This window comes from Podarcis bocagei, assembly GCF_964188305.1.
Source record: "Podarcis bocagei genome assembly, chromosome: 9".
Lineage (NCBI taxonomy): Eukaryota > Metazoa > Chordata > Lepidosauria > Squamata > Lacertidae > Podarcis > Podarcis bocagei.
This window is the reverse complement of record NC_138134.1, coordinates 3,958,761-3,986,677: the sequence shown is the minus strand read 5'-3', so window position 1 is coordinate 3,986,677 and position 27,917 is coordinate 3,958,761. Positions and strand designations below refer to the sequence as shown.

The 27,917-nt window shown below is 44.5% G+C and overlaps 2 protein-coding genes across 2 annotated transcripts in view; one reads left to right on the top strand and one right to left on the bottom strand.

Moving 5' to 3' along the window:
* The window catches only part of WDR1 (WD repeat domain 1), a 369,582-nt gene that overhangs the window by 324,766 nt on the left and 16,899 nt on the right, over positions 1-27,917 (top strand). Inside the window, exons 2-4 of the mRNA XM_081207736.1 lie at positions 12,782-12,798; positions 13,356-13,477; positions 26,762-26,852. Of these exons, the coding sequence (XP_081063862.1) occupies positions 12,783-12,798; positions 13,356-13,477; positions 26,762-26,852 (229 nt within the window). The 5' untranslated portion in view covers position 12,782. The remainder of the gene's footprint in view (positions 1-12,781; positions 12,799-13,355; positions 13,478-26,761; positions 26,853-27,917) is intronic.
* ZNF518B (zinc finger protein 518B) lies at positions 143-8,142 on the bottom strand. The gene is given in 5 exon segments (XM_081209265.1): positions 143-1,374; positions 1,456-1,493; positions 1,495-1,510; positions 3,364-6,538; positions 7,888-8,142. Coding segments are annotated over 4 exon segments (3,189 nt in total). The 5' UTR covers positions 6,462-6,538; positions 7,888-8,142; the 3' UTR covers positions 143-1,337.

Below are 27,917 nucleotides of genomic sequence, written 5' to 3'. Positions count from 1 at the left end.
AGAGCGGCTTCTCGTCTGTTCTGCCCCTTAGGTTGCAATCTTATGCACTTTTCTGGGAACAAAGACCACCAAATAACATGACTTGGTTCTGAACAAACATGCATTGTAGTACCCTGGAATATGAATGCCCTAGTTGTTCCAGCCAGTATCACACATGTAAAGATGAAGTATTGTTCATCTTGTTCCAATTAAAAGGTTATAGGACTGTTGAAACAACCTGGAATAAAAAAAAGAAGCAATTGCTAGCCTGTGAGGTACTAACACAGATTTCATGCAAGTTGGTCATGAACCTTGAAATTCAGATCTCAGAACTGAGGCTCTGCTGCCCCAGACTAAGGCAGGCAAGACTTTTTAAAGGAATAAAGGAGGAAATAAGCAAGTGACAGCCAAAAAAGGCTTTGCCAATCTGCATATCCAAGGTTGCTATGAAACCAGAGAATATCAACCATGAAATCAGGCACTGAAAGAGGTTAGAGGTGGGTGCAGGCAGGTTTAACCACATTCAGGACCCATTGCACTATTACAGCCTTAGCTGCTAATTGACCAAGCAAAGCAGGCAAAACTTTAGTTCTTGTCATCCTTTTCAGTCACTGAAATACATCAGATTCTTACAACTTTTCAAGTACTTGCAGTGGTGTGAAAGGCAGAAATGGGAATTGACCCATTTCAGCCATAACTGAAAGGGGGGAGGGGAAGAGAAGAGTCTGGTAAAGAACTTCTACTGAATTGATCAACAGATACTGTGATTGAACCAGACATTCAGTTTTAACACTGTATTACAAAGAGTTTAATTTTTAAAAGACCAGTCATAAAATGTGCTTTGTGAAAGTTTCAGAAGATAAAATATTTAGAGTCCAGAAGCACAAAAATATACCCCAACTTAAATACATTAGAAAAGATGTCAAAATAGCAACCACCTCAAATATTCCATTTTTCATGTTGTGATTGAAGTCCAAACATGTAATAGCTTCTTTCTTTCTTTCTTTCTTTCTTTCTTTCTTTCTTTCCTTCCTTCCTTCCTTCTTTTTTTCTTTCTTTCTTTCCAAGTAAAGTAGAGTGGTTGTTGAAATGTGCTCATCATTCTTAATGCAAGAGTTGATGTTGAACTTTTTTTTGTGACAAGGCAATTTTTAAAAAAATGCCTTCTTCTATTGGGAATTTATTTCAAAGTCTTGACTGCCAATCTCTTTAATTGTCAGAAAGTCCTCTATATTCAGGCCTTGGCACAACTGCACTGCTTTACGAACTAGACCTTAAAGAGCAAGAAGTTCTCCTGCTGAAGTTCTATGGAAATGAATGAGAGCTGTGCAAGAGCACTGTCTTCTTGCAGTGCTTCTTCACACAAGGCACTTTCCTGAGCAGACTGCACCCTTGCTGTTTAAACAGATGATGAAAAAAGAAAACAGATAAATGAAACCTGAATTGATAGTGGCAAAGCGATTATTATATACTTACATTTCCCTGAACAGGCTGAAGCTTTTGCATAGATGCTGCCTGGTCACTGTCCTTCCTAATGAACAAAATGGATACCAGCAAATGGTTACCAATAAGCAGACCTTGATTCCCTAAGATCAGAGGACTGTTCCAAAAGAATGTCTCTGAACAACGCAAACAGGCCACAACACAGCAAATGTAGAACAATGTAAAGCAGGGCACACTGGGACCAAACATCTTAGCTTCACAAATAGCACCAATGTGGTCCCAAACTTGCAGTAATCTGTCAGAAAAGAATACAGTGGTACCTTGGTTCTTAAACAGCCTAGTTCACGAACAACTTAGAACCCGAACGTCGCAAACCCAGAAGTGAGCGTTCCAGTTCTCGAATTTTTTGGGGAAGTTTTTTTTTAAAAAAAGAATTGTATTGAACATAACAACATACTATTTTAATAATAAAAGATATTATCCAAAAAAAATTCCCCTATTTTTTTCTCCCCCTCCCAAAAAAAACCCCTTCCCTACTCCCCTGGACTTCCCTCAGCTCCTCTCTCTGGTTTTTCCATACTTATAATTCTCTGCATATTGTAAAACTGTAAAGATCCTTAACTTATCTGTCTATGTGTTATTAATAATAAATTTGTGAGTGTTTATTCAAACCTGCCAAGGAGTCCAATTATAATTTTTTTAATTATTATTTTATTGGAAGTTGAACGTGTCCTGAGCTTCCGTTTTTAGTGTTGCATTTCCATTTTTAGAGAAATCACGCTGGTTGGGCCAGCGAGGAAAAGCATCCCGGCAGCGCTCTGAAGCCCAGCCCCTTTGACATGAGAGGGAGAGATATCAAAATATTGCACTGATTGGGGCGGTAGGGAAAAGCATTTTAGGGGTAGTTTTTCAACAACCTGGAACAGATTAATCCATTTTGCATTACTTTCTATGGTAAAGCACGCCTTGGTTTTGGAACGTTTTGGTTTTGGAACAGACTTCCGGAACGGATTAAGTTTGAGAATCAAGGTAGAGTACCACTGTAACAGAATTGCAACAAAGAGCTGCCCTCAGACCTGATCCAGCCATTCCTGAAAACCTATTCTCTCAGTTTCCTGCTTCATGGCAACTAACCACAGAGCATGCCACACACTCCATATTGGCCAAGCATCAGATCTGATGCTCAAAGGGACTTGAAGATCTGCATGTCAAGATAAAATTGGGACAAAGAAAAATAATGACAGGAGGGAATGGCACAGAAAAACAGGTCCTTTAAATTTCACCTGGCATGCCAAAGGGGTGAGAAAATTATAAAGAAGAGCTCTGTTGGAGCAGACCAAAGCCCCATCGAGTCCAGGGTTCTGTTTTCACAGTGACTGACCAGAATGAATGAATGAATGGGGAAGACTGTGTGCATGCGAATGAATGGCCCTCGACTCTGAAAAGGCTGACCCTGCACTAAATGCACTCTGAAAAACTTTCAGCATCCAACAACCTGAGGTGAAATATGACAACATTTTACTAAAAGCGTTTGTTTTCAGTTCTTTTCTACTAGGTCAGTTTCCTTATAGTACCGCACATAGTCAACCTTCTCTTTGCTCCAACATTTTCCTGCCCTCCCTCCCTGGCTCACGCTTCTTGACTGTAGTTCAGTTTCTAATCTCACAGGATTACTTATGCTGGTCCCATTTCATTAACACAGGATCACATTTCTACCACCAACACTAGCAGAATACTAGAGCAACCATCTTTCTTTCTTCTATGACTAAAATGCTAGCCTAGAACAAACACAGTTATAGTACACGGGCACCAACACGTGATTCTACTGGGCTGAACTGTACTAAATTGTTCCGAGACTGCTCTGCAAAATAGGAGACACCAGAATTTGTAATCGGTGTTTCTCACTTTTCACTTTCTAATGAAAATGAAAGGATGTCCCACCCTTTTGTGGCTTCCAGTAAATGTTTCTGCCCATGATTTATCCATTCTTCTTGCTCAGCGTACACCCTACTACAAAACCAACATTTAAACATTTGTTTTGATGCTTCAGCTATTGACAAATCCACCTCCTTGCAGTTATTTTTGTGCACCTTCTTTTGTGTCATTCTTACTTTTTTCTGTTGTTTCACTCGAGATGATCTATCAAAAGTCTGAAAAGTCAGTCTTTTATAATGTCGTTTCACACTGAGACAGCTAATAGTTCTTTCTGATAAAATTGCTTTCAGGACACTGCCTTTGTACTTGTTGATAACCTTCATGATATTAATTACTTCTGGTGAATCGACATCAGGGTGGTTTAAGACAACTACTGGCTGGTTACGATGAGGGCATTTTATTAGCTGATCACTTTTGAATGCTACAAGCCTAAGGCACCTCATGAGAGTGGGCACCACCTTAAGGAAGCGTTCCTCTTGAGCTGCGAGTCTCTTCTGGGGCAAAGTGTTTGCAGGATGTGCTCGCTTAGCTTTGGGCTGGGGCTCCTCTTCGCCTTTCATGGCCCTTTCGCTTAGCCCACCTTTTTGACATGACAACATACCATTTTGTTGGCCATAACTTGGCACAGAACTAAGAGAGTGGCAAGTGTGACTATGTGACACACAGAGATTTCTAGAAGCCTCACTAACTTCATTCTCAGCTGGCAAAGTTGGACCTTTGTCAAGTCTGGCAGAAACACAGCAAGGAACTGGCCTTGGGATAAACATTTTGTTGCAATATCGAGAAGGGGAAGGTGACATTTCACCACCATTTCGTTTTTCAGTTGGGGCCTCAGAACTACTGCAGTTTAGCACTCTCAGTACAGTTCCTTGAGGAATGAAAGCCGGAGAAACAGTGTTTGTTTTTGTAATCACCCTGGTTTTAGTTTTAGCCTCTTTAAGTGTTTCCAAGGGTTGTTCTTGCTTATTAGAACACTCATTAGAAAAAGTGGCGCCCTTTGGTCTCCGAGGAGAAGGCACAAGTTCTTGTTCAGATATCATATTTGAGCTAGTTTTGTCACTCTTTTTTTCTGGCGATAACACTTTCTCCTTAGAGGCTTGGCTGTTACTGTGTCTTAATGAAGCAGCTAATTGAGATTTCACATTCGATTCAACAGCAGACATCAGCTGAGCAATCTTTCTGCACAACAACGATGTGGACCTTTTCTTCTGTAATGTATCATCCCACTTAATGCCTTCCGGGATATTTACAGCGCCAGAGCTGAGGGAAAACACAGATGAGATCACCGGACCATCTACTGAATCACCTTCATATTTTATACTGTGTGCTTCCAACTCCATATTATCTACCTTTCTTTTCACATTAATTCCATTTATCACACCTAAGACGTTCTCAGACTCCTCTGAAGCTAGAGACTTATTCTGCTGTGACACTGCAGCTCTTTCAAAAGGGTGAAACAAATGGGAATCAAACAAATGTGTTTTTGCAGCTACTCTAAACTCATTCCACTGTTCTTCTTTGGCATTGGTTAAAGCGAAGCGCATGTTACCGAATACCGAAGAAGACGGTAAACTATTGTTTTTCTGGACAGTAGCTAACAAATCATTTTGGGACTTGTTCTTATCTTCAGAAGAGGGAGTTGCTAGGCATATGGCTGAATCTGAACTGGAAGTTGTATGTTTATTTTCTGAACATTTTCCCTTTTGAAAGAGTTCTGGGCAATTTGTTTTTTCAGAAGAAAACTCTGCTAAAGGTGGTAGAAGATCATATTCTCTCTGTGTGTTTTCTTTGCAAATAGCATTTTCCTCCTGGGTATTTATCAAGCTGCAGTTCAAAGTAGTGGAACTGGCAGAATGCAGAGAGTTCTTGTCATTCTCGTTATCTAAAGCACAGGACTCAAGAGTTGGGGGCACACAGTTATTTATTGTTTTTTCTTCTTGTTCTGCACACTGGTTTCCAGATTCTACTTTTTTAGAATCCATAGCTTCAGAGGTAGTTCCTTTCGGAGGAATGAGTTTAAGAATCAACTGCTGTGTACCATTATTTCTTTTAATTTCTACTATTTGTGCCAAACAATTATGTGGAACACAAAATTTGGCAGGTGCAATCACTGTTAATGGCATTCCAGGGGTTATAGGCCCTTTTTTTGGAGAGTAAACTTCAACTTCCATCAATACATCTTCATTTTTATGGATTCTGACATCAGATAGTTTATTTACATTTTTATCTTGTATGAAGGCTGTACTTTGACTACATTCATCATAAACTGGTGATGAATCAATTTCAGGTATTTCATCTTTAATCCCACAAATCTGAGATAAATTTGAAGGTGTGCACTGCTGAGAAGCTTCCAGGGCATGTTTCTTCCACTCCAAATTATGCTCTGGTGAACAATTTCGTTTTTGATCAACTTTTGCAACTGAAATCATTTCTTGCTTCTCAGCTGCGTGTAATCTTGTTGTGTGTTTGACAATATAATCATGCCTAACTGCACCATAGTCACAGTATTTGCACTGGTATGGAAATCTCCCAGTATGTTTCACTGTATGCCTTTGGAATTCCCCTTTGGTGTAAGACACCCAATCACACTGGGAACAAATAAATTTGATCTTTTCATGTTGAGCTACATGTTTCTTATGTTGTAAGAGATCCTTTGTAGAAAATCGGCATTTGTCACAATAATATTTGTCTGGCTGAAAGTTTTTTACTTTGAAGGCTCTTCGAGGCTTACTCAGGGACATTTTCTCTTGGGCTTCAGTGTCCAATGCAACTGCAGGCGCAATCTGAAAATTGAGAGTGGACAGCACACTCAACGGGCACTTGCTACAGACATGGTAGTCATCTTCAATATCTTGGCATTTCTGCTGATGCAACTGTAGTGCCAAAATGTCTTGCACACATCTACACTTAATACAACTTATTGGATACAATTCACTTTCCTCAGCTTCTTTATATGCAAAATTGCAGTTTTCATCACTTGCCTTTATTGTATTTGCTTTATCAACATTTGTTTGCTTTGGCAATGTGGTCAATGACCTAGGCCCTTTGTTCCCTTGGCTGGCAGTTAATATTGGTAAGACTTTTCTTGTTTTCTTCAGCTGCATTTCAAAAGCTGATCTTGCACCGATTCACCTGCTTCAGATGTCATAGCCGCTCACATGTGACGTTCGTCCCACAGCTGCTGCAAAGGAAGCATATGAAGAAGAGTTTATAAATAAGTATATCCAACTCCTCACATTTTAATTCAACAACAATACTCACTCGCAAGCACTTTGCATGGAAATAAGTCCCTTGGATTTCAATGGAAAATCCAATGGAAAAAGCGTGCTTGGATCAGTCTTTAAAAACTGTTGAATGAACATAGGGCTCTTCCTTATGATTGGGAACCCTGTTTGGATTTTTTTTTTAATGAATTGCTTCCCATGAAGCATCCTGAAGCAATTAATAATAAATAAATATATAAGCACCATTTCAAATTGTATACAGATGCAGGCAGAAATAAGAATCTCCACTTAATACATGAACATGCCCATATATACCTTTTGCAATCTTCTCCAAGTCTTTGGCATGGTTTAAGATACAAATTGGGGGGGGGGGGACTGTGGCTTGGATCCAGAGGTCCTGCCAAGCAAACTATGGCTGGGTTGTTGGCCATTTCCCCCCTATGGGCTGCCCTGTTTCCCCTAAAAGCATTCTGGAAGGCACCCTAACTCGCTGAAGCAAGTTTGCAGGTGAAACAGAGGAGGGTGTAGACTGGGATGGGGAGGTCTTTGATACACACCCACCCCACAAGCAGAAGTGTCTTTTGTTAACATGGCAAGGTCTTCAAATTCAGCTGATTCAGAGGTCTGCAAAATTCCTGCTGAAATCCTGTTTTAGTATTACTGTGAATTTGCTGTGCAGAAAGGGAACTGACACTCAGCAGTAACATATTCAAATTAGGAACACTAAATAAACTTGTGCAAGTGTGCAAATTTATTATTGAAGCCCATCCTACGCATGTTTACACAATCCTTCCAAGTTCAATTGATCTTAAGTGCATAAGATGGCAGCTTCAAACTTGAGGAAAAGACCAAATGATAATTGTATCTGGCCATAGTGAGAGAAAATAAAGTTTTGTCATATTATTGAAGCACAATACTGAAGCCAAAGAATGAAGTATTTTGAATGTAAAGCCAAATTAGATATATTGCCATGAAGCCACCAAGAAAATAATAGGTGTAAAAACCTCCCCCCACATTCCAAAGATATGAAATAATCATTTGCCCTGGACGTGATGCCTGCACTGTATCAGATCTAGGGAAGTGCAGACAATTCCTCCCCCCTCCCAAGCCGAGGGGGTACAAAATAAAGAAAAATCAACTGTACCAAAAGGAAAGAGCCTGAAAAGAAGAAATATTTAAGCGCGGGGGGGGGGGGGCGGTGCCAAATGTTCGACTTTGCCAAAGTCCATCCTTGTTGACAAATTATCTTGAAGAGGCAAAAAACCAGGTATCTTATGTAAGAAGTTATGTAAATATCCATGCTCACCTGGAAGTTAATTTCATCGGGGACGGCGGGGCTTACATCCAAATAAAGAGTCTGCATCTGTGTGTCGATCTCTCTGGCGCCAGCTTCCATTGACCTGACCATGGAAAGGCGCGGGCGCGGATCCAGTCCAGCGCAGACTTCTGGGGACTTGAGCTCCGGTGCAGGAGGACCGGCTTCCCAGATTCCTCCTCCTCCTCCTCCGCTCTTCTCCCAAGGACACGAGATGCCGCGCTCCTCCGAAATGGCGCAGGGACGCGCGCGGCGCTCGCAGCTCCGCCGGGAGAGGGCAGCTCCGCCGCGCGCGCGCGCTCCGAGCAGCCGCTTCCCCGGCTTTTTTGACCGGGCGCGCACGCCGAGGCAGGGCGGACGGGATCGCGAGGGCTCCGAGGAGAGAAAGGGGCTGGCGGGGAGGGAGGGGGGACAGGAACCCGGCCGAGAGAGAGAGAGAGAGAGAGAAAGAAAGAAAGAGAGAGAGAGAAGAAAGAGGGAGGTCAGGCAGCCCTGGCGAGGCGGAGCTGCAGCTGGAGAAGCGGCTGGGCCGGCGAGGCTGGAGGGAGGCTCTCCGCCCAAGCGCCCGGCCAAGAGGCGCCTCCGTCCCTTCTGGCGGCGCGGCGGAGGAACTGACCTCAGCTCCCCGCCTCCAGCTGCTCGCTCCCCGCTGGCTGGCGAGGCGCGGGGGCGCGCCGGGAATCTCCTGCCATTCATGGAATCAAGAGCGTTGGAAGGGAGCCCAAGGGTCATCTAGTCCAACCCCCTGCAAAGCAGGAATCTGCAGCTGCCCCTTGCCGGGATCAACCTGCCTGCAGCCTTGGCGCTCTCAGGATTATTATGCGTTGCTGAGATCTCCTGCGCTGCCTGGAGCCTTTCCCCCACTTACTTAGGAGCAGCGCTTTTTTTCTTTAAAAAAATGTTGAGGGGTACTCTCATTTTCCTACTCATATTGAAATACTTCCCCTCAATGAGGCCAAACTTAGATTCACCAAATGTTTAGGGGTATGCGAACCCCTGCGTCCCCCCCCCGAAAAAAGCACTGCTTGGGAGCAACACGGTGGGGCTTCCTTTGGAAGAGGGTCTCCAGGGCTTCACTCTCCTACCCATGTGCGGAGCCAGTGGGGGGCAGAGAGGAGGTAGCTGCCCCCCCATCAAGTAAATAAATAAAAATACCTATCTAAAAGTAGAAATTGGAGAAAGTTTGACCCTTTCTTTGAGCACTTGGGGTCAAAAGAAAGCAATTTAAAGCAACTGTTGAGACATTTCATTCCAAATCTGCAGAGCCAGACAGGGGATGATGACAGGTGGGTTAGGTTTTAGTAGTACTGTAGCTAGGCTTACATATGCTGGTCTTTATACAAGGTATTGGGAGCACAGGGTGTCTCCTCAGTGCCTTCCAGGATATGTTTCTGAGATAGGATCTCATAATGTGGATCTCCTGTCATATGAAGTAATGCTAACCTTCTTGGTCATGCCATGATTGACAGCAGAGGTTCCCAAACTTACAGTGGCGAAGCTGCATGCTCCACTACCAGGGTGGAGAGCAGGGAGGGGCGTGGACATTCCTCCGCCACTGCAAACTTATTAGGCCTAACACCCACTTTTCAGGGGGGGAAATACTCAGCGCCCCTCTGGAAATCTCCCTTCTTTAACTTGGTAGGACCTGTTGGCAGACTTTACTACCCATCGGTTATAAATTGCATTTTGTGCGTTTATTTGGAAAATAAAGTAATCACTAATCTATGTTACATTGGTAAACATCATTATACAACAGATGAAACATGTACAAACAGTTTTTCAGAATTGGACAAAGAGGTGGACTAGGACCCGGGATTAAAATCCAGTGGGGCAGATCCAACTACTGTGCTTGCTAGATCTTGCTGAAAAGAAGTGCCACAGACAGACTAGAGGGCTGTAGATTATTGTGGGAGAAATCAGTAGAGTGAAATCAATATAAGAAATCAAGCAGGGGCATCTGGAGGAATAATTATTTTTCAGTTTTCCTGTATTGCACAAAACACAGCTGCAGAGCTCATCTACTGCTGAAACAGAACTGGTGTTTGAAGGATGTAGGGGGCATGGAAAGGTGAGTAGTGGAAATGGATGCTTTATCTACCTCCAAGGTGTGTGGGGGGGGACCAAGGCAATGTACCTGCTGTCTTGAGTGGAGCAATTTCCCCAAACTTATCATATTATCAAGGAAATCCATTTTTGCAGGGGTAAATCAGCAGGGTAGGAGCTGTTTATATGGGATTCAGCACTATTTTTTCAAGATACAGTGGTACCTCGCAAGACGAATGCCTCGCAAGACGAAAAACGCGCAAGACGAAAGAGTTTTCTGTTTTTTGAGTCGTTCCGCAAGACGAATTTCCCTAACGGGCTTGCTTCGCAAGACGTTTCGTCTTGCGAGTTCTTGCGAGTTTGTTTCCTTTTTCTTAAAGCCGCTAAGCCGCTAATAGCCGTGCTTCGCAAGACGAAAAACCGCAAGACAAAGAGACTCGCGGAACGGATTAATTTCGTCTTGCGAGGCACCACTGTAAAGAGGTACTGGGACTCAACATGAACGCCTCCTTTGTTCTCTTATAATGCCAATTGTGAGGTGACTGCTTCAAGTGGCAGGATCCACAGCAGCAGCAGATCCGGCCTCCAAAGAATGCATCTGCCACCACTGCTGCTGCTGCTGCCACTCACTCCTTGGAGGCTGGGTCTGCTTGCTCCCCACCCACCCCCACGTGCCACCTCTACAACCTCTCAGTCAATAGGAGGGGCTCCTGGTCTCTTCCCACCCACAGGGAGAAAATGACAGAGGCTGCCCTCTGGGGTCTTGCAGCCATGAATCAGAGCAGGCGTCTCCCCATCCTCCATGGTGGCCTTTGATTCCTGCTTCAACCATCGGGCACAGATGACCTGATTCCCTCCCTTGTTCCTGATGTAGATCTTCACTCACTCCTTCTTCCTTGGCGGGGGAGGAGGTGCCATTTTGTGGTTCGCCTTAGGTGCCAAAATGTCTTAGACCAGCCCTGGTGACACTACTTAACTGGAAATGCAAGCAGCTTCAATTGTACATTTATGATGTGGTGTGGTGTGGTGTGGTATGGCTAAGCCCTAAGAGAAGACAGGACATCTTTGGAGGTCTCACGTGGTGCATTGGATTTGGCTGTTGGAGTGCTTCCAACTATGCTCAACCTATATATCTATATTTATTCTATATTCTGGGAAATGGTTTGTCTGATTGTTTGTTCTCTGTGCATTTGGACTTACCAAGCCATATCTTCCAGGCCCCTGGCTGAGTTGCTGCTACAGCTTCTTTGACTTTCTTCTCTGTTGGCATCTCCTCATCTGAGGGTGTTTCTGCTGCTTTTGCAATCCCGGCTTCCTTACCTCCCTGCTATGCCCTTTAGACAAGACAGAGAGGATGTCACTCCAGCTACTCTCCCCGTTTCTAGGCAGCCACACATCTTCCAAGCTACCTTGGTCCTTTCTGCAGGCCTCCATCCTACATTTTCTTTGGTAGTAGGTGGGCCAGTTGCACCCATCCAGCTGCCACATCTTCAGAGCAGCAAGAATCTGATATGAGAGAATAAATCCTTCAGAATATAGTACTATTTACTTCTGTGTAAACATGCATAGGATTGAGCCATTTTACCTCTCTTGGGCTGAAGTCAATGGTCTTTTGATTGAGCTTCAATCATTAAGATTTCTAGTGTTATTTGGTATGACGTTCTGTCAAAAGGAAGGTAAAATAAGCAAGGTAATGTAAAATATGGATATACAGCTAGATGCTGCAGTGGCATTTCTGAAAAGTAACCGTGACTATATGACTTGATTGTTGCAACATTTGATAATCCCAGTGAGGTAACATTCCCTGAGCAGCATGTGAGACAGAAAAACAGATTTTCCCTAGAGGAAACAGCAGATGACCCCATTCTTGAACCAAAACACACATTTCATATAGAAATTTTCGATGTTGTGGTGGTTGAAACAATTGCTCACACAGAAAACAAACAGTGCCTTTTAAAGACGACTATGGTTTGGGTTCAGCAGCTCTGTGGACACTGCACTAGGGTTATGCAGCTCTGGATTCAAAATTGCTGCATAATCCACAGTGCTGTTGATCACAATGACTGGACGCTGCCCCAGCCCAGTGCACTCCGCTTTTAATGCCACCAGTGGGGGGGTCTGACGGCGGTGCAACATTCTGAGCCCAGAAAGTCATGCAAAACAGAGTTGCAGCAAATTGCCTCCCCTCTCACAGTGCTCTCAGTTGCAACGGAGGCCTTCCTTGTGCTGATGACTTGCATGCTTTCAAAGGTTGGTTTTTGATTTGTTTGCTTTTTTCCATAATCCCTGCCTCGCGTGCATTCGTTGGAAGAGAAAGCGAGCACAGATTTCTTCCACCTTCCCAGGGGAGCAAGAGAGAAATTCACAGAAAGAAAAACAATCCGGCCCATGCACCCCTCTTGCTCTTTTCCCCGCGCCGTATCTCTGCGCGCCCGTCGCCCGATCAGGCCACGCACGCCACGCACGCGGTGACGCCAGCCCGCCGCGCAGGTCTGGCTCCGGAGGGGGCGGGGCTTGGCGGGCTTGGGCGCCTCCCGCTCGGCGGCATTTCCGGGTCGGGCGGGCTCTAGCAGCAGCGTCGCCGTCAGCTGGAAGCCGCTCCTCCCCGCGCGCGGCGCCGCGGCTCGAGCAGAGTTGACTATATATGGTCAAAGCCAGGGGGAGAGGGCGAAAAGCGGCGCGGGCGGGCGGGCGCTTCCTGGTTCGTGCAGCTGGGAGGGGACGTCGCCGCCGCTGCGGGAGGGAATTTGCAGCGCTGCGAAGCGGATTGTGCGCCCCCCTCTTGCCCGCCCCCCCCCACCTTGGCCCTTCGCGGATCCGAGGCAGCAGCAGCAGCAGCAGCGATGCCACATGAGCTGAGTGAGTAGGCAGAGAGACCCCCCCCCCCCGCCTGTGTGCAATGCCTGCAAGCGGCGCTGCTGCAGCTGCTGCTTCCTCCTGCTGCTGCTCCTCGCGAGGAGGAGGGCGAGGAGCGGCGCCCATTTGCCCGCGCGGTGCCTGGGCTCCCCCTTTCTCCTGTCAGTCGGGGCCACGTTGCTGCAGCCTCCCCGGGCGGGGGGGGGGGTCGAGGGAGAGGAGGGGGGCATTTACCCCGGAGGAGGAGGAAAGAGAGCTGGGGATGTGTGGAACGCCATCCAGCCACTCGCAGGCAAAGCGCCTTCGCAAGCAGCGACGGTGCCCAGGGCATTTTTCTCCTTGCAACCTTCCCTTTGCAGTTGACCAAGTTAGGAGGCGGGGGGTCTTTTCTCTGGTCGGGGAGTCTCCCCCCCCCCCCAGTGCAATTTCCCCACTTAGCATTCAGCAACAGGTCAAATAGCAAATGCATATCTGGAGTTGTTTGCGCTCTTGTTTCTTGCTGGCCTCCCGTTGTTAATAGGTGTGTCTTTTTCTCTCTCCCCCCCACCCCCCATTTGTAGAAAAAGTGTTTGCCAGTCTCCCGCAGGTTGAGAGAGGCGTCTCCAAGATCATTGGGGGAGATCCAAAGGGCAATAACTTTCTGTACACGAATGGAAAATGTGTCATCATCCGCAACATTGATGTAATGTACCCTCATTTTTACATTGATTCTTACTGATGGTTTTCTTTTCAAGCCTTAATGCTTCTCCTCTGCTGTTCTATTGAGGTCAGGGATCTGTGACAATTTAGGAGGGCATTGGAGTGAAAGCAGAATGACTCACAGGAGCTGAGAATAACCAGAGAGATGTTGAGGCTGCATGTGGAAACGCCCTGAAATCTAACATGATAAAGGGCAGCATGTTTTAAATAAACAAGAAAGCTCTTAAAATACAAATAAAAGTGGAGTGGGGGGGAAAGATCAGTGGTATTATGAAGTATTTTTCAGTACCGAAGTAAATATGGAAAGCTTATAGAATGTTGAATGTATGAAAATATCCTATAGAAATTAAAGGGTATTTCTTTTCTCCTGTTGTGTTTTTCCTAATCTGGTGAACAGCATCACTCAAATCCAATGTGTCTCTTTGCTTCATGGGAATATCTGTGATTTGTATGAGAATATTTTCATATTTGGAACCTAATTAGTAGTCAAAAATCACTCCCTTTTAAAGTTATAGCCATGAGGTAGGACTATAGTTGCAAAATACTTTCTTTGCTTACTGTCTTAGGACAGGATTGTAGTAAACAGTTCTGGATACCTTAGAGCTATGATTAAAAGTAGAGCATTTGTGTTGTAGTACCTACAATGTGGAATTGTCTTTCAGAGCTTTTCACAGTCTACTGAGATCTATCTCGTATATATTTATTGGCGCTTTAATACTTCTGTGTGTCAGATCTTGAATATGGTGAACCAAACTTTTTAGTTTTGGTAACAAATGGGGAAATTCATCTTTCTCTCTTGTATCACTGAAAACAATGTAGCAATTTGTTACACTGGAGGTTTTAATGTGGTTTGGATTACTGGTACAGAACTCATGTGGGGAGTTGGGCATGTGATTGCTTATATTTCCTGTTTTAGGAAAAACACTAGTCATGGGAGTCACTTTAATTTCAAGTGTTGGCATCCACATTCTAGAAACTAGAAATACATTAGGCAAAACTTTTAAGATATGGCCGTAAGAACATAAGGAGAGACCTACTGAGCCAGACCAAAGGCCGATCTAGTCTGGTGTGCTGTTTTGGTAGTCAGACGGATGCCTATGGCAGGCTGGTGGAACATGAGCACAGCAGCACTCTTCCCAGTTGTTCCCCAGCAACAGGTGAAGTGTGGCATCAGACAAGACCCTGCAAACCCCCTGTAGGAGGAGGGCTGTGGTGCTGGTCATCAAAAATCTTGGCTCACTACAAAATCTGGGGGGCGAGGGGGGGGAATTGTTGACCAGTTGAAACCACTGCCTAATAAACATGAGTGGCCAGACATATAACTTGGACAACAGATGTTTGTATTGTGCATAAATAGGAGCAGGAGGGCCTGGTTGTGACATAATTGAGGTTACATGCCTGAGGATTCATGGACCAGACCCTCTCCAGAACATGGGGAATTTTATCTCTGTTATACTTTGCAACAGGTGGGTCTCCTGGCACAGCTAGGATGGCCGCTAGTGACACAGATGAGGATCATGCAGGAATAAGAGTTGTGTTATTCATTACATTTCACTTTTATTTTGTATACAGCCTTTCTACGTTGCTATACACAAGGCGATTTACAGCAACAAAATATGCAACAAAGAACACACACCTTATAATAATGTGATCCAATACAAAAAGTCATAATAAAATAGAATGACTTACATCAAATAAAGTGATATTCAACAATCTATTAGAATATAATAGTACACAATAAAATTAACCCTCATCACAGCAAATAATAATTAAACAAATTCACTCTCAACAATTACAATAATTACTGAACTGTGATCAATAAAAATAAGTGCAAGTCAAAATGCATAAAATACCACAATACATACAAAACCACATAAAAGGATCAAATTGAGAAACAAAGACACATAACTTATAAAACGTTTTTTTTTTAAATCCCTGAACTCTTCTTCTCCCTTCCCAGCTGGGAGAGGCTACTTGCTCAGCTGGACTTGATTGAGGCTGGGGAAGGCGAGGCTCTTTCTCCCTTCTTTCCTCGCTGAGGAAGCTGACTTCTACTAAATTATTTTAGAGTCTTTCTGTAGGTTTTCTTTTGGTGGGACTTTTCCAAACAACTTCCAGCCAGGAGCGCTGTGGACTTTTGTTCTTTTAGTAAAGAACTTATTCGTTACTTAACCTATGGTAGCTATCTGAGACAGAATGTGGAAGAAGAGGCATTCTGCCTACAGTTGACTGCTAAGCCAGTATCTCTTCTTAAGCCAACAAATCCATAAAATTCTCCTTGCGTGCAACAATGCCGTGTTTTAAGGTGCGTCCTCTCTATTCTCCCATACCTTCCTTCCTTCTGACTTACTGTCAGGCCCTCCCTCCCACTTGAATCGATAGGCTGAGCAAACCTCTTGCTGGATTTGGTCTAGAAGAGAAGCTGAATAGTTTCCTCATTGCTCATCTCTCAACTTCCCAGAATGTGCTCAAAGGGCTTTACTGTGTGTTGGCAACTTGTCCCAGAAGCCTAGTGCAATGAAACCCATTGGCTTTGCTGCGGACGCTGTTTCTCAAAGCCACCTGGGCGCAGAAGACTAACTATAGAATGTGTTTCTTCCCCTTTGTCTTTCACTTATGGCTGCCAACAGAAGCTACAAGCCTTTCCTACTCATAGTTTAGCTGGATTTGTAATGTTGGTTTATTCTTCTTGACACGCCCGTCTGGCTTTTCCCTCTGGTCTCTTTGACTTCTTCCCAATGAAACCCTTTTAAATTTTGCAGGCTGAGTGTATTTGTGGTATGCTCAAGTGATTGGGTTCCTCTCGCATACCTAGGTTACTTCGTAATGCAAGTCTTGGGGTCTTCAAGGAAAGGATGCTCCTTCACCCTGAGGAGCTCACTGGCTTGTATGCTGTGACCCATTGCTCCTAGCCAGGGTCCACAGACTGGCACCTCCTGAGCATGTCAAAGGGCACAGGTTTGGGGACCCCAGAAGAAAAACATTCAGGGAATCTTAGAATGTTGAGTCATTCAACTAACAGAAAGTGGCAGATTATAAACTATCATAAGCAAGTTTTCAGCTTGATAACCATCAAGCTCCTTATGCTTTCGTCTCTTCCATAATCAGCAATTCAGATGTTTCTGTGCACCCCATTAAAGTTATAAAGGGGAACTAGAAAGCTCCATAAGGGCAACTGTAACACTGGATTTCCCAGTTGCATGAATATTTTACTTCTGTGGCCTCCTCTGCCTGCACTAAGTTACAGAGCCAGTTGCTGGCTATTGCAGGTGTCTCTGGTTTCAGTCTTCCAAAAGAATAGACTGCGAATTGGAGGACTCCGTAGCAGGATGTGTGTTCTAGGATTCAGCTAATCTTTTTTTCTTTTCATAAGAATCCTAACTATTGCTTTCAGAGAGTTCCTGGTATCTTAACTGGTTTCGGTGACTTTTAAAGTGGGATTCTCTTGCATGTGCTTGTGTGCTGCCTCTTGCTCAACAGAAAGAGGACATTATTGTAGCCTTAATACTAGCCTTCAAATAAGGTGTTGACTTAAACAACAAAGGAGATATTTCACTTCTTAGAAGTCTTGACCTAATCAGTAATATTTTCTTTTTCTCCTTCTGAAAACGGCAGCTATGGTAGGATAGGATAGGTGGCAATTTTGCTAGGGTATTTGTTTGTAGTCCTTCATGGTCAGTTGGTGTTTCTTATGAAAGCTCACGGGTAGATGGTTTTAAGATGTGGAGATCTCATGAATGTTTTGAATCCATTGGCTCCCCTTCCCGCTTCTAAGGAGAGGTGGTCAGAGGCAAAGGGGAGTGGGGGGAGAAGAAGTCGTTCGACGAAGTCTGTGGCAGAGAGGGGGAGCCTGGTTCAGATCATCACCTGAGCAGTGGTTAAGGTGCTCAAAAATGACTTGTGTTGGATTTAGGAGTTTTTGTACCGCATGTGAGAAGAGGACAGCGAAAACCTCCACTGTGACTTCAGAAAAAGCTACAGCTGCACATTAATCTATTGTTCTAACCATTAATTCAACTCTACGGTTCTTTGAGTCTATAAGTAAGCCAGATTCTAAAACCATGGTTTGAGCCTGGTTTGTTTGAAAGGTAAACTGCTGCCCTTTCCCCACAAAAAAAAACACTTATCTGGAAGCTTTAAGCATCCTCCCCTCAAGTGTGAAGGGGAGCGTTGGGTGCAGGATTTCTTCTCTGCTTTACATCTGCATCTGAACTAGGTCTGAGTAGATGATGACTAACCAAGGTTAGAAGTGCATGCATCCAATAGCAGAGGCAGCAGTCAGATGCCGAGCTCCTCTCCCCGCCCAGGCTGCATTTCAGAGTTTCTTTACTTCTGAATCCAGACAAATTGTGGTTAGTTTAGAATTGTAGGATTGTAAGCATTGGAAGAGCCCCCAGGGTCATCTAGCCCAGCCCCCTGTAATACAGGAATCCCAACTAAAGCATCCATGACAGATGGCCATCCAACTTCTGCTTAAAAACCTCCAGGGATGGAGAGTCCAGCACCTCCCAAGGGAGTCCATTGCACTGCCGGACAGCTCTTACTGTTAGAAAGTCTTTCCTGATGTTTAGTCAGAATCTCATTTCTTTTAACTTGAAGCCATTGGTTCAAGTCCTACCCTCCAGAGCAGGAAAAAACAAGCCTGCTTTTGTGCAGGTAGTTCTTCCTGCCTAAATGTCCCTGTTGAAATTCATTTTGTTAGTTTGGGCCCAGTTCTCCATCTGATAAGTTCATCTTGAGTCACGATTCTGTCTTCCGTGGCTTCTTCTTTGGCGGCCACTCGTAGCCAAGTAAGAGTGTCTTCCATGAACACGATCTTAGCGGTGTGTCCGTAGGTGACTGTGGAGGCCAGTTCTGGATCCACAAGTCCTTCCACAGTGGGAACATTGGTTTCCAGGTGGGAGTTGATGTTGGTGAGGTTTGCCAAACATGCCCTCCTCTTAACCAGTTTCTCCCTTTTGTCCTGAGTTCGATTGTCTTCAAAGTCCATGACACCTTTTATAAAGACTTCAACTGGAGCACTCACAGTCTAGGGTTTCCCAGTTATTGGTGTTTATACTACATTTTTTTAGATTTGCCTTGAGAGAGTCTTTAAACCTCTTTTGTGTCAACACCAGCATTAACGCTTTCCATTTTTAAGTTCAGAATAGAGTAGTTGCTTTGGAAGACGATAATCAGGCATCCAAACAAGTTGATGTTGATACTGAAGAATCATTGCTTCGACACTGGTGATCTTTGCTTCTTCCAGTACACTGACATTTGACCGTCTTCCCAAGTGATATGTAAAAAAATTTGGAGACACCGTTAATGGAATCTTTCGAGGAGTTGGAGATGGCATTTATAAGTAGTCTGTGCTTCACAAGCAAAATAGTAAGGTTGGTAGTACCATAGTTTACAAAGGTAAACAAGCATTTTGGTTTCCCTGTGAATGTCCCAGTCCTCAAACGATCTGCACTCTTGCAGAGCTCAGGCAGTGCTGGATTTCGGCATCAGTGATGGCCCTTGTGGAAAGATAACTGCCCAGGTAGGAGAAGTGATCAACAGTTTCCAACGATACACCATTGAGTTTGATTTGTGGGGCTGCAGAGGGGTTTTGTGCTTGTTGGTGCAGCACTTTGTTTTTTGGGATGTTGAGCGATAGGCCTAGCTGTAAGTTTCTGCGAAGAATATGTGGCATTAGCTACCCCTCCCTGTTTGGTTTCCTCTGCTACATTGATGAGCTTCCCCTCAATTCCTCCATCCGAGTCAGCCATGCTGTCTGGGTTCAATGTGAGTTGGAAGTCCAACAGCATCTGAAGTAGCCACCACTGCTGTAGAGAAACAAGCCAACTTGGCAAGTTGTAGCCATGACCGTGACTTGTTTCCCTTAACCATGTCCCCATGTTCTTTCTTAGGCTCCTCTCCACTTTTCCCCCGAGGCTGCCTGCCCCTTTCTCCTTGGGACATTAACGCTTCCTGTGGGTGAACTATTTATTTTGTTGATTTACAACCAGCTTTTATGAAGATCTTCCCAAAGTGGTTTACAAAATGCAGACAAATATAATTTAAAACAAATAAAGCATTCATGTCATGTGGAATATTACAGTCAGCACAGAAATAACACAATAACCTAGCATAAGTTTAAACAAAACAAAACCCAGATCACAACATCATTTCTACAGCTCAATGTATAATTAACCACTGAAGGCTGCAGCAGAGAAGTGGGTCATCAAGACCAGGGCTTTTTTCAGCCAGAACTCGCTGAAACTCAGTTCCAGCACCTCTCAGGTGGGCGCCATTGCCGTTATCAGAGAACAAGTTCATGGTGAGTTCTGGCACCTCTTTTTCTACGACAATAGCACTGATCAAGACCCATTTGAAAAGTACTGTATCAAGTCATGGGGCTTGTCTGATATTGCATGGAGTTGCATCCAGAAATGTTTTAATATTTTGGCAGCCTGAGCTTTGGCTTGGTGTGATCTGGTGCCCAAATCCAATGCATTCATTTGATTTGATAATGACAGTAGACTTGTCACTGTGCGTCATCAAACCACAGATTTGTCCCCTCTTGCCTCAGCAAATCCTTCTCTTCCTCTGACTGTCAACTTAACTGCTCACTAAACTGAGAACTAAGAACTAAGAACTAAGAACTGAGAACTAAAGGGTGGTATATACCAGTAAGTCTAATAAATAAAAGAAGATAATTGTTCCATACAGAGATGTAAAGCATCATTATTTGAAATTGATAGTGGTATATATTATAGCAATAGAACTTGGGTATCTTTGTTATATAGCTAGCAAGCTGTGTGTGTGGACTGGGCAGATTGCGTTAAATTTCCATACGTGAACCTTGAGAGATACTCAGCTCTGTGCTGCTGATTCATTGGAATTCTGACTCCATTTCCTCATATTAAAAACAAAAGGAACATGAAGATGTTGGTGACAACTGTGCTTTAGAGATGTGATTCCTGCTGAGACTGCTTTTCTGCCTGTAGTTCTGTCAGTTCTTACAATGCTAGGCATTATTAATAAATTTGATTAGAATATATATTTTTATAAAGCAGTTTTAGCAGTTCCAACTCCTGCATTTCGGGGGTTGGATGATGACCTCGAAGGAGCAAAAAGGGTTTTCTTGTGTGTGTGTGTTTCTTGTGGCTGATTAGCTGTTTTCCCTGTGTAAAGGTCAGAGGGGGCAGGGTTTCTGTTGAGGCAGGGGATTAGCTGTGGGAGGAGCTTATCAGAGTTTGTAGGGCAGCAGTTGAAGAAGGAGTTTGTAGGGCAGCAGTTGAAGAAGGCGCGCGCAGTTATATCCATCTTTTAGATTTAGGGGAGCTAGTCTCAAACGTTTGTTGGGGGAGACCTAGGTTTTTTTTTGTGGGCGAAGTTATTTGTCCTGTCTTCAAGCTTTTTATGATGGAGGACCTCTGTAGCCACCCCCAACAACACGATCTCAAGATGGAAGGGGAGGGAACAGCTGCAGTCGCCTGCGATTCCTGCGCAATGTTTGCCATCTTGCCAAAGGTTGCAGGCAGCTTCACCTGCAGCAATTGCATGTTGATTGCCCTTTTAAAAGACAAAGTCCAGCAACTGGAGGAACGTGTAGCTACGCTCCAAAGAATTAGAGAGCTGGAGCTCTTCTTGGAAGCAACAGAGCACACCGTCCCCACCAAGGAGGAGACAGGGGACTCCCCTGAGAAGGAGGCTAGTTCATCAACACAGGAGCCAGATATATGGAGAAACGTGACTCAAAGAAGTAGGAGGCCCAGGGTTCACTCTGATTGTTTAGAAATACACAATCGCTTTGAGGTCCTCTCCCCTAGCATGGAAGACGAAGAGCAGACTCCATTTGAGGATCTCTCCCTCATTACAGTCGATCAGGTATATGAAGACGAGCAGCAAAGTCAGTCCTCAGGGAATGTGCAGGCGACCTTGGAACGGACAGCTCACGGAAGAACCCCGACCAAACCCAAGAGGAGGCGTGTAGTGGTGATAGGGGATTCCCTACTGAGGGGAACAGAAGCAGTGATCTGTGGGCCTGACAAGATGTCTCGGGAAGTGTGCTGTCTCCCCGGGGCTAAGATCCAAGATGTAACTGAACGACTGCAAGGAATCATAAAACCCACTGACAAATACCCCTTCCTCTTGGTTCATGTGGGAACCAATGACACTGCAAGCAATAGCCTCCAGAAGATCAAAAGAGACTACGAGGCTCTCGGCAGGAAATTGAAGCAACTAAATGCACAAATTGTCATCTCGTCTGTCCTCCCAGTTGAACGACGTGGCCCAGGGAGAGAGGGGAAAATAGTGGAAGTGAACAGCTGGCTTCGCAAATGGTGTAAACAGGAACGGTTTGGATTCTTAGATCACGGACTGCAGTTTCTTGAAGATGGACTTCTGGCAAGTGATGGGCTGCACCTCACAACGGTTGGGAGGAATGTTTTTGCCAAAAATCTCAGAAACCTCATCAGGAGGGCTTTAAACTGACTAATGTGGGGGAGGGAGACAGTGCTCCTGAAGGTAGGAGTCTATCAATTAATGAAGATGATCATCCAAATGTCATAGACCAAATGGAGCAAACAGCACGCAGACCTAGTGGTGGGAGGAAAAAATCCTTAAATAAGAGACACGGGGGAATGATTAATGGACTTCAATGTCTGTACACTAATGCGCAAAGCATGGGAAATAAACAAGATGAGCTTGAGCTCTTGGTACAGCAAACTAAATATGACATAATAGGCATCACTGAAACCTGGTGGGATAAGTCCCACGATTGGAATGTAATAATGGGGGGATACAATCTATTTCAGAGAAACAGACCAGACAAGAAAGGAGGAGGAGTGGCGTTATATGTCAGGGATGTGTATACCTGTGAAGAGATCCAAGATTTAGAACCTCAAAGCCAAAGTGAGTGCATTTGGGTCAAAATTAAGGGAGAGAAGAATAACAGAGACCTCATTGTGGGAGTTTACTATAGATCCCCAAGCCAAACGGAGGACATAGATGATGCCTTCCTGGAACAGATGGCCAAGCATGCAAAAGGAAGGGAGATAGTAGTAATGGGGGACTTCAATTACCCGGATATTTGTTGGGCGTCAAACTCAGCCAAGAGCATAAGGTCAAACAGATTCCTCACTGGCCTTGCAGACAACTTCATTGTCCAGAAAGTGGGAGAAGCAACAAGAGGAACAGCCATTTTAGATCTGGTCCTAACCAATGTTGATGACCTGGTTAGTTGGGTAGAAGTGGAAGGATCATTAGGCGCGAGTGATCATGCTCTTCTGAAGTTTACTATACAGCGGAAAGGAGCAGCCAAGCATACTAGCACTCAATTTCTTGACTTTAAGAAAGCCGACTTCATAAAACTTAGGGAAGTGCTGGGTGAGATCCCATGGACAGGAATACTAAAAGGAAAGGGAGTTCATGATGGCTGGGAGTTTGTTAAGAGGGAGATAGTAAAAGCACAACGTCAGGCAATACCAATGAGACGGAAACATGGAAGGTGCCTAAAGAAGCCAGGGTGGCTATCTAAAGAACTTTTAACTGAATTAAGATTAAAAAAGGATGTGTACAAAAAATGGAAAAGGGGGGAAACCACCAAAGAGGAATTCAAACAAATAGCCAGCACGTGTAGACACAAAGTCAGAAAAGCTAAAGCACAGAATGAACTCAGGCTTGCTAGAGAGGTTAAAAGCAACAAAAAAGGCTTTTATGGGTATGTTCGTAGCAAAAGGAAGAACAAAGAAACAGTGGGGTCACTCAGAGGAGAAGATGGTGAAATGCAAACAGGGGACACAGAAAGGGCTGAACTCCTCAATGCCTTCTTTGCCTCAGTCTTCTCCGATAAAGAAAACAATGCCCGACCTGAAGAATTTGGAGCAAATGATTCAGCAAAGGAAACACAGCCCAGAATAACTAAGGAGACAGTACAAGAATATTTGGCTAGTTTAGATGTATTCAAGTCTCCAGGGCCAGATGAACTGCATCCAAGAGTATTAAAAGAACTGGCAGATGTGATCTCAGAACCACTGGCAGTCATCTTCGAGAAATCCTGGAGAACAGGCGAAGTCCCGGCAGACTGGAGGAGGGCAAATGTTGTCCCTATTTTCAAAAAGGGGAAAAGAGAGGACCCAAATAATTACCGCCCAGTCAGTCTGACATCAATAGCAGGGAAGATTCTGGAGCAGATCATTAAGCAAACAGTCTGTGAGCACCTAGAAAGGAATGCTGTGATCACCAATAGTCAGCATGGATTTCTGAAAAATAAGTCATGTCAGACTAACCTGATCTCATTTTTTGACAGAATTACAAGCCTGGTAGATGAAGGGAACTCAGTGGATATAGCCTACCTTGATTTCAGTAAGGCATTTGACAAGGTGCCCCATGATATTCTTGTAAAGAAGCTGGTAAAATGCGGTCTTGACTCTGCTACCACTCAGTGGATTTGTAACTGGCTGACTGACCGAACCCAAAGGGTGCTCATCAATGGTTCCTCTTCATCCTGGAGAAGAGTGACTAGTGGGGTGCCACAGGGTTCTGTCTTGGGCCCGGTCTTATTTAACATCTTTATCAACGACTTGGATGATGGACTCAAGGGCATCCTGATCAAATTTGCAGATGACACCAAACTGGGAGGGGTGGCTAACACCCCAGAGGACAGGATCACACTTCAAAACGACCTTGACAGATTAGAGAACTGGGCCAAAACAAACAAGATGAATTTTAACAGGGAGAAATGTAAAGTATTGCACTTGGGCAAAAAAAATGAGAGGCACAAATACAAGATGGGTGACACCTGGCTTGAGAACAGTACATGTGAAAAGGATCTAGGAGTCTTGGTTGACCACAAACTTGACATGAGCCAACAGTGTGACGCGGCAGCTAAAAAAGCCAATGCAATTCTGGGCTGCATCAATAGGAGTATAGCATCTAGATCAAGGGAAGTAATAGTGCCACTGTATTCTGCTCTGGTCAGACCACACCTGGAGTACTGTGTCCAGTTCTGGGCACCACAATTCAAGAAGGACACTGACAAACTGGAACGTGTCCAGAGGAGGGCAACCAAAATGGTCAAAGGCCTGGAAACGATGCCTTATGAGGAACGGCTAAGGGAGCTGGGCATGTTTAGCCTGGAGAAGAGGAGGTTAAGGGGTGATATGATAGCCATGTTCAAATATATAAAAGGATGTCACATAGAGGAGGGAGAAAGGTTGTTTTCTGCTGCTCCAGAGAAGCGGACACGGAGCAATGGATCCAAACTACAAGAAAGAAGATTCCACCTAAACATTAGGAAGAACTTCCTGACAGTAAGAGCTGTTCGACAGTGGAATTTGCTGCCAAGGAGTGTGGTGGAGTCTCCTACTTTGGAGGTCTTTAAGCAGAGGCTTGACAACCATATGTCAGGAGTGCTCTGATGGTGTTTCCTGCTTGGCAGGGGGTTGGACTCGATGGCCCTTGTGGTCTCTTCCAACTCTATGATTCTATGATTCTATGATTCTATGACCCTGGGGGTCCCTTCCAACTCTACAATTTCATGATTCTGTACTTTGCACCTGTTGAAGATTCATATGTGCCTCATACTGGGCTGGCCCACCCGTGAGGCAAGGTGAGGCAACTGCCTCAGGCAGCAGGATCGACCAGGGTAGCAGATCCTAATGTCAATATTTCTCCCCCCTCCCCCTGTTCCTCACCCCTTCTTTCCTTCCGCCTTTTTGGGGTCCATCTCAGGTGCCAAATATTTTTGGCCGACTCCAGCCTCATATTCTGGGCAGTGGGCTTGCTTTACGTCTGCAGAAAGCAGCCAGATGCTGCCTGCAGTCCAGACAGTGGTATTGGGACTGTGCTTGTAATTGCTTCCTTCCTTTGTAATGGCTACTTACAATACATCTGTGAAATATCATAATTTTTATAAATTGGGAAATTGCTCTTTGCTGTGGCGGGACTATGTTTAATTTCAGCACAGCGGGTCAGTAGTTTCCTTGCTTTTCTCTCTTCTGTAGTTGAGACTTCAAAAAAACAATAAAAACAATGCCTGCCTCAATTTTTAAATCAGAGGTTTAAAATACCTTTGGCCTTCCAAATGATGTTGGATTTCAACTCTCATCATCCCTGATCATTGGCCAATCTGGCTGGGCCTGTTGGGCTCTGCATCCACACAGCATCTAGAGGTCCACAGGTTAGCCACCTGTGTTTAAAAACAATTTCTGAGGAGGCTTGGTGGATGGGAGACCTTGTCAAACAGAATCCTCTCAATTGTGAATGGTTTGATAAATCTGGGCTGCTTTGGAAGACTTGGGTGTTCGAACTTCAGTCATAGATTGCTGAACCACAATACACAGTTGGCAGCTCTCATTGGTGAGATTGTGACTGTTGTTTGGCTTCAGTGATGTGGGTTTTCTCGAAGACTTTGAAAAGGGAAGTATGACGAAGCCACGCACTTCTGAAACTGGAAAATGTTCTTCGGAAAAGCACAACAGTGGGAAATCCTCTGGAAAATTTCCACCCCATATCACTGGCTAGTCAGTCAAATTTTCTGTGACACAGGTGGCAATATTGGAACCTTCCTTCCTCTATTTGAGCTCCTATTGTGCATGTTCCCTGTTCTCCATTTCTTCAGCGTACTAATTCCATATTTGGAGCCCAGGCATGCTGCAGAGTTTGGACAAAGGCCATTGTGCCGTCTGGTGTAGCGAGGGGCCAGAGAGAGCAGTCACAATTTGTCACTGCATGTAGGAAGTGTTTCTTGCACAAGGCTTATGCTTCCTTGTAGGAAGGCAGAAGGGGTGTCAACACTGTGACATTGGCTTAACCAATTTGCAATCCTGTTTAATTTAGCAGGAGAGTGGTTAGTCATTCAGAAGCACCGGCATTGGTACTGCACTCTCAGATCTGTGAGTCCAACATTTAATCTCTGTGTGGCACTGAGACTGTAGCCTTGACCAAGAAACTCAAAGTCGGAAAAACATTGTCCTGATAATCTTGCTAGATCTTGACGCATCCCCTAGTACCATTAATCGTGAGGTGTTGGTGACATGGCAGCTCTCCATGGGGCTGTGTTCCAGTAATCTGGCTTCTGATTGGAAGGGAGTTCCCAGAGCTGAAAATGGATGCTTGCCGGTTGTTTTTTTGGACCGACCTCTGGGCTTCTGCTGAAGTCCATCGTGTTTCAACCCTTCTCTCAACATGGTAGTAGCAGATAATTTTTCTGACTTCTCTATCAGTTGAGAGGGACTAGGAGCAGCAGATGGGAAGCTTCCTTGAATACTTACTTGAAAATATAACTCTCTTATAGAATCCAGCGATTGCTGACATCTACACTGAACATGCTCATCAAGTTGTTGTTGCCAAGTATGCTCCCAGCGGCTTCTACATTGCATCTGGAGGTATGGTATTCTACTAGTATCCGTGTCTGCATAGTGCAATCTTGCTGTTACCAATTTTACTCCACATGGGGTCCATTTATAATCTGTGGTGGAAATCCTATGCCATTTTGGGTCATAGATTTCAGAGGGCTGAAGTGTACCTACCTCAGTATTGGCTTGTGGTCTACAACATTGCTTAATTATTATCATTGAATGTACCTCTCTTAAGAGGGTACTATGAGACTGAGGCATGAATCTGGAAGTCTCTGGTTTGAATTGTGAGTCTGCCACAAACTCACCAGATAGTTGTAGGCAGGCCACAGCACCCACCTGCAATCTGCAATATTGGGATAGTGAGACATAACTGTCTTACAAGATTGATACAGTATAAGGATTTCAAGAAGAGAATGTATTTTAAGTCCTTTGAACACTCTATAAAGCAGGCATGGCCCAACTTGGCCCTCCAGCTGTTTTGGGACTACAACTGGCATCATCCCTAGCTAACAGGACCAGTGATCAAGGATGAAAGGAGTTGTAGTCCCAAAACAGCTGGAGGGCCAAGTTTGGCCACCACTGCTCTAAAGTAACACATAAATGTTTGCGCCTTGAAATGGTTATGCACTTGTTTCCAGATAGAACTTGTTTGTTCTAAAACTGAGGTCACTTTTCAAAAGCTACAGCAGTTTTCCATTTTCCGCCATGAATATGAGTTTTAAACCCTGCAAAGTGTTTTTGCATATAGTATCAGGAATTCTTCTCCTTGCCCCATCTATTTCCCCAGGAGTGCAATACTCTCAGCTGTTCGGCCTCAGATGTTGTGAATATAGCTATAGCTGTGCTGGGCACACTCAGCATTAAAAATGGATTCTGTGAGCGCTATAAATTATGCAAATTAAGCAGCTGGTCATGGGGGAGGGCCAGGGCACCCAAGCTCCACCTCCTACAAGTTAGAGTTGTTGCTTGCTCCCCTTGGCTTGTAAGCCAGTGCTGCCAATATACCTTTTAAGTCTCATATTCCCAACCACAATGGCTAGAAGTTTGCATTTATGGAAAGGCCAACTTTCAAAAGAGAACATGGTTCACACA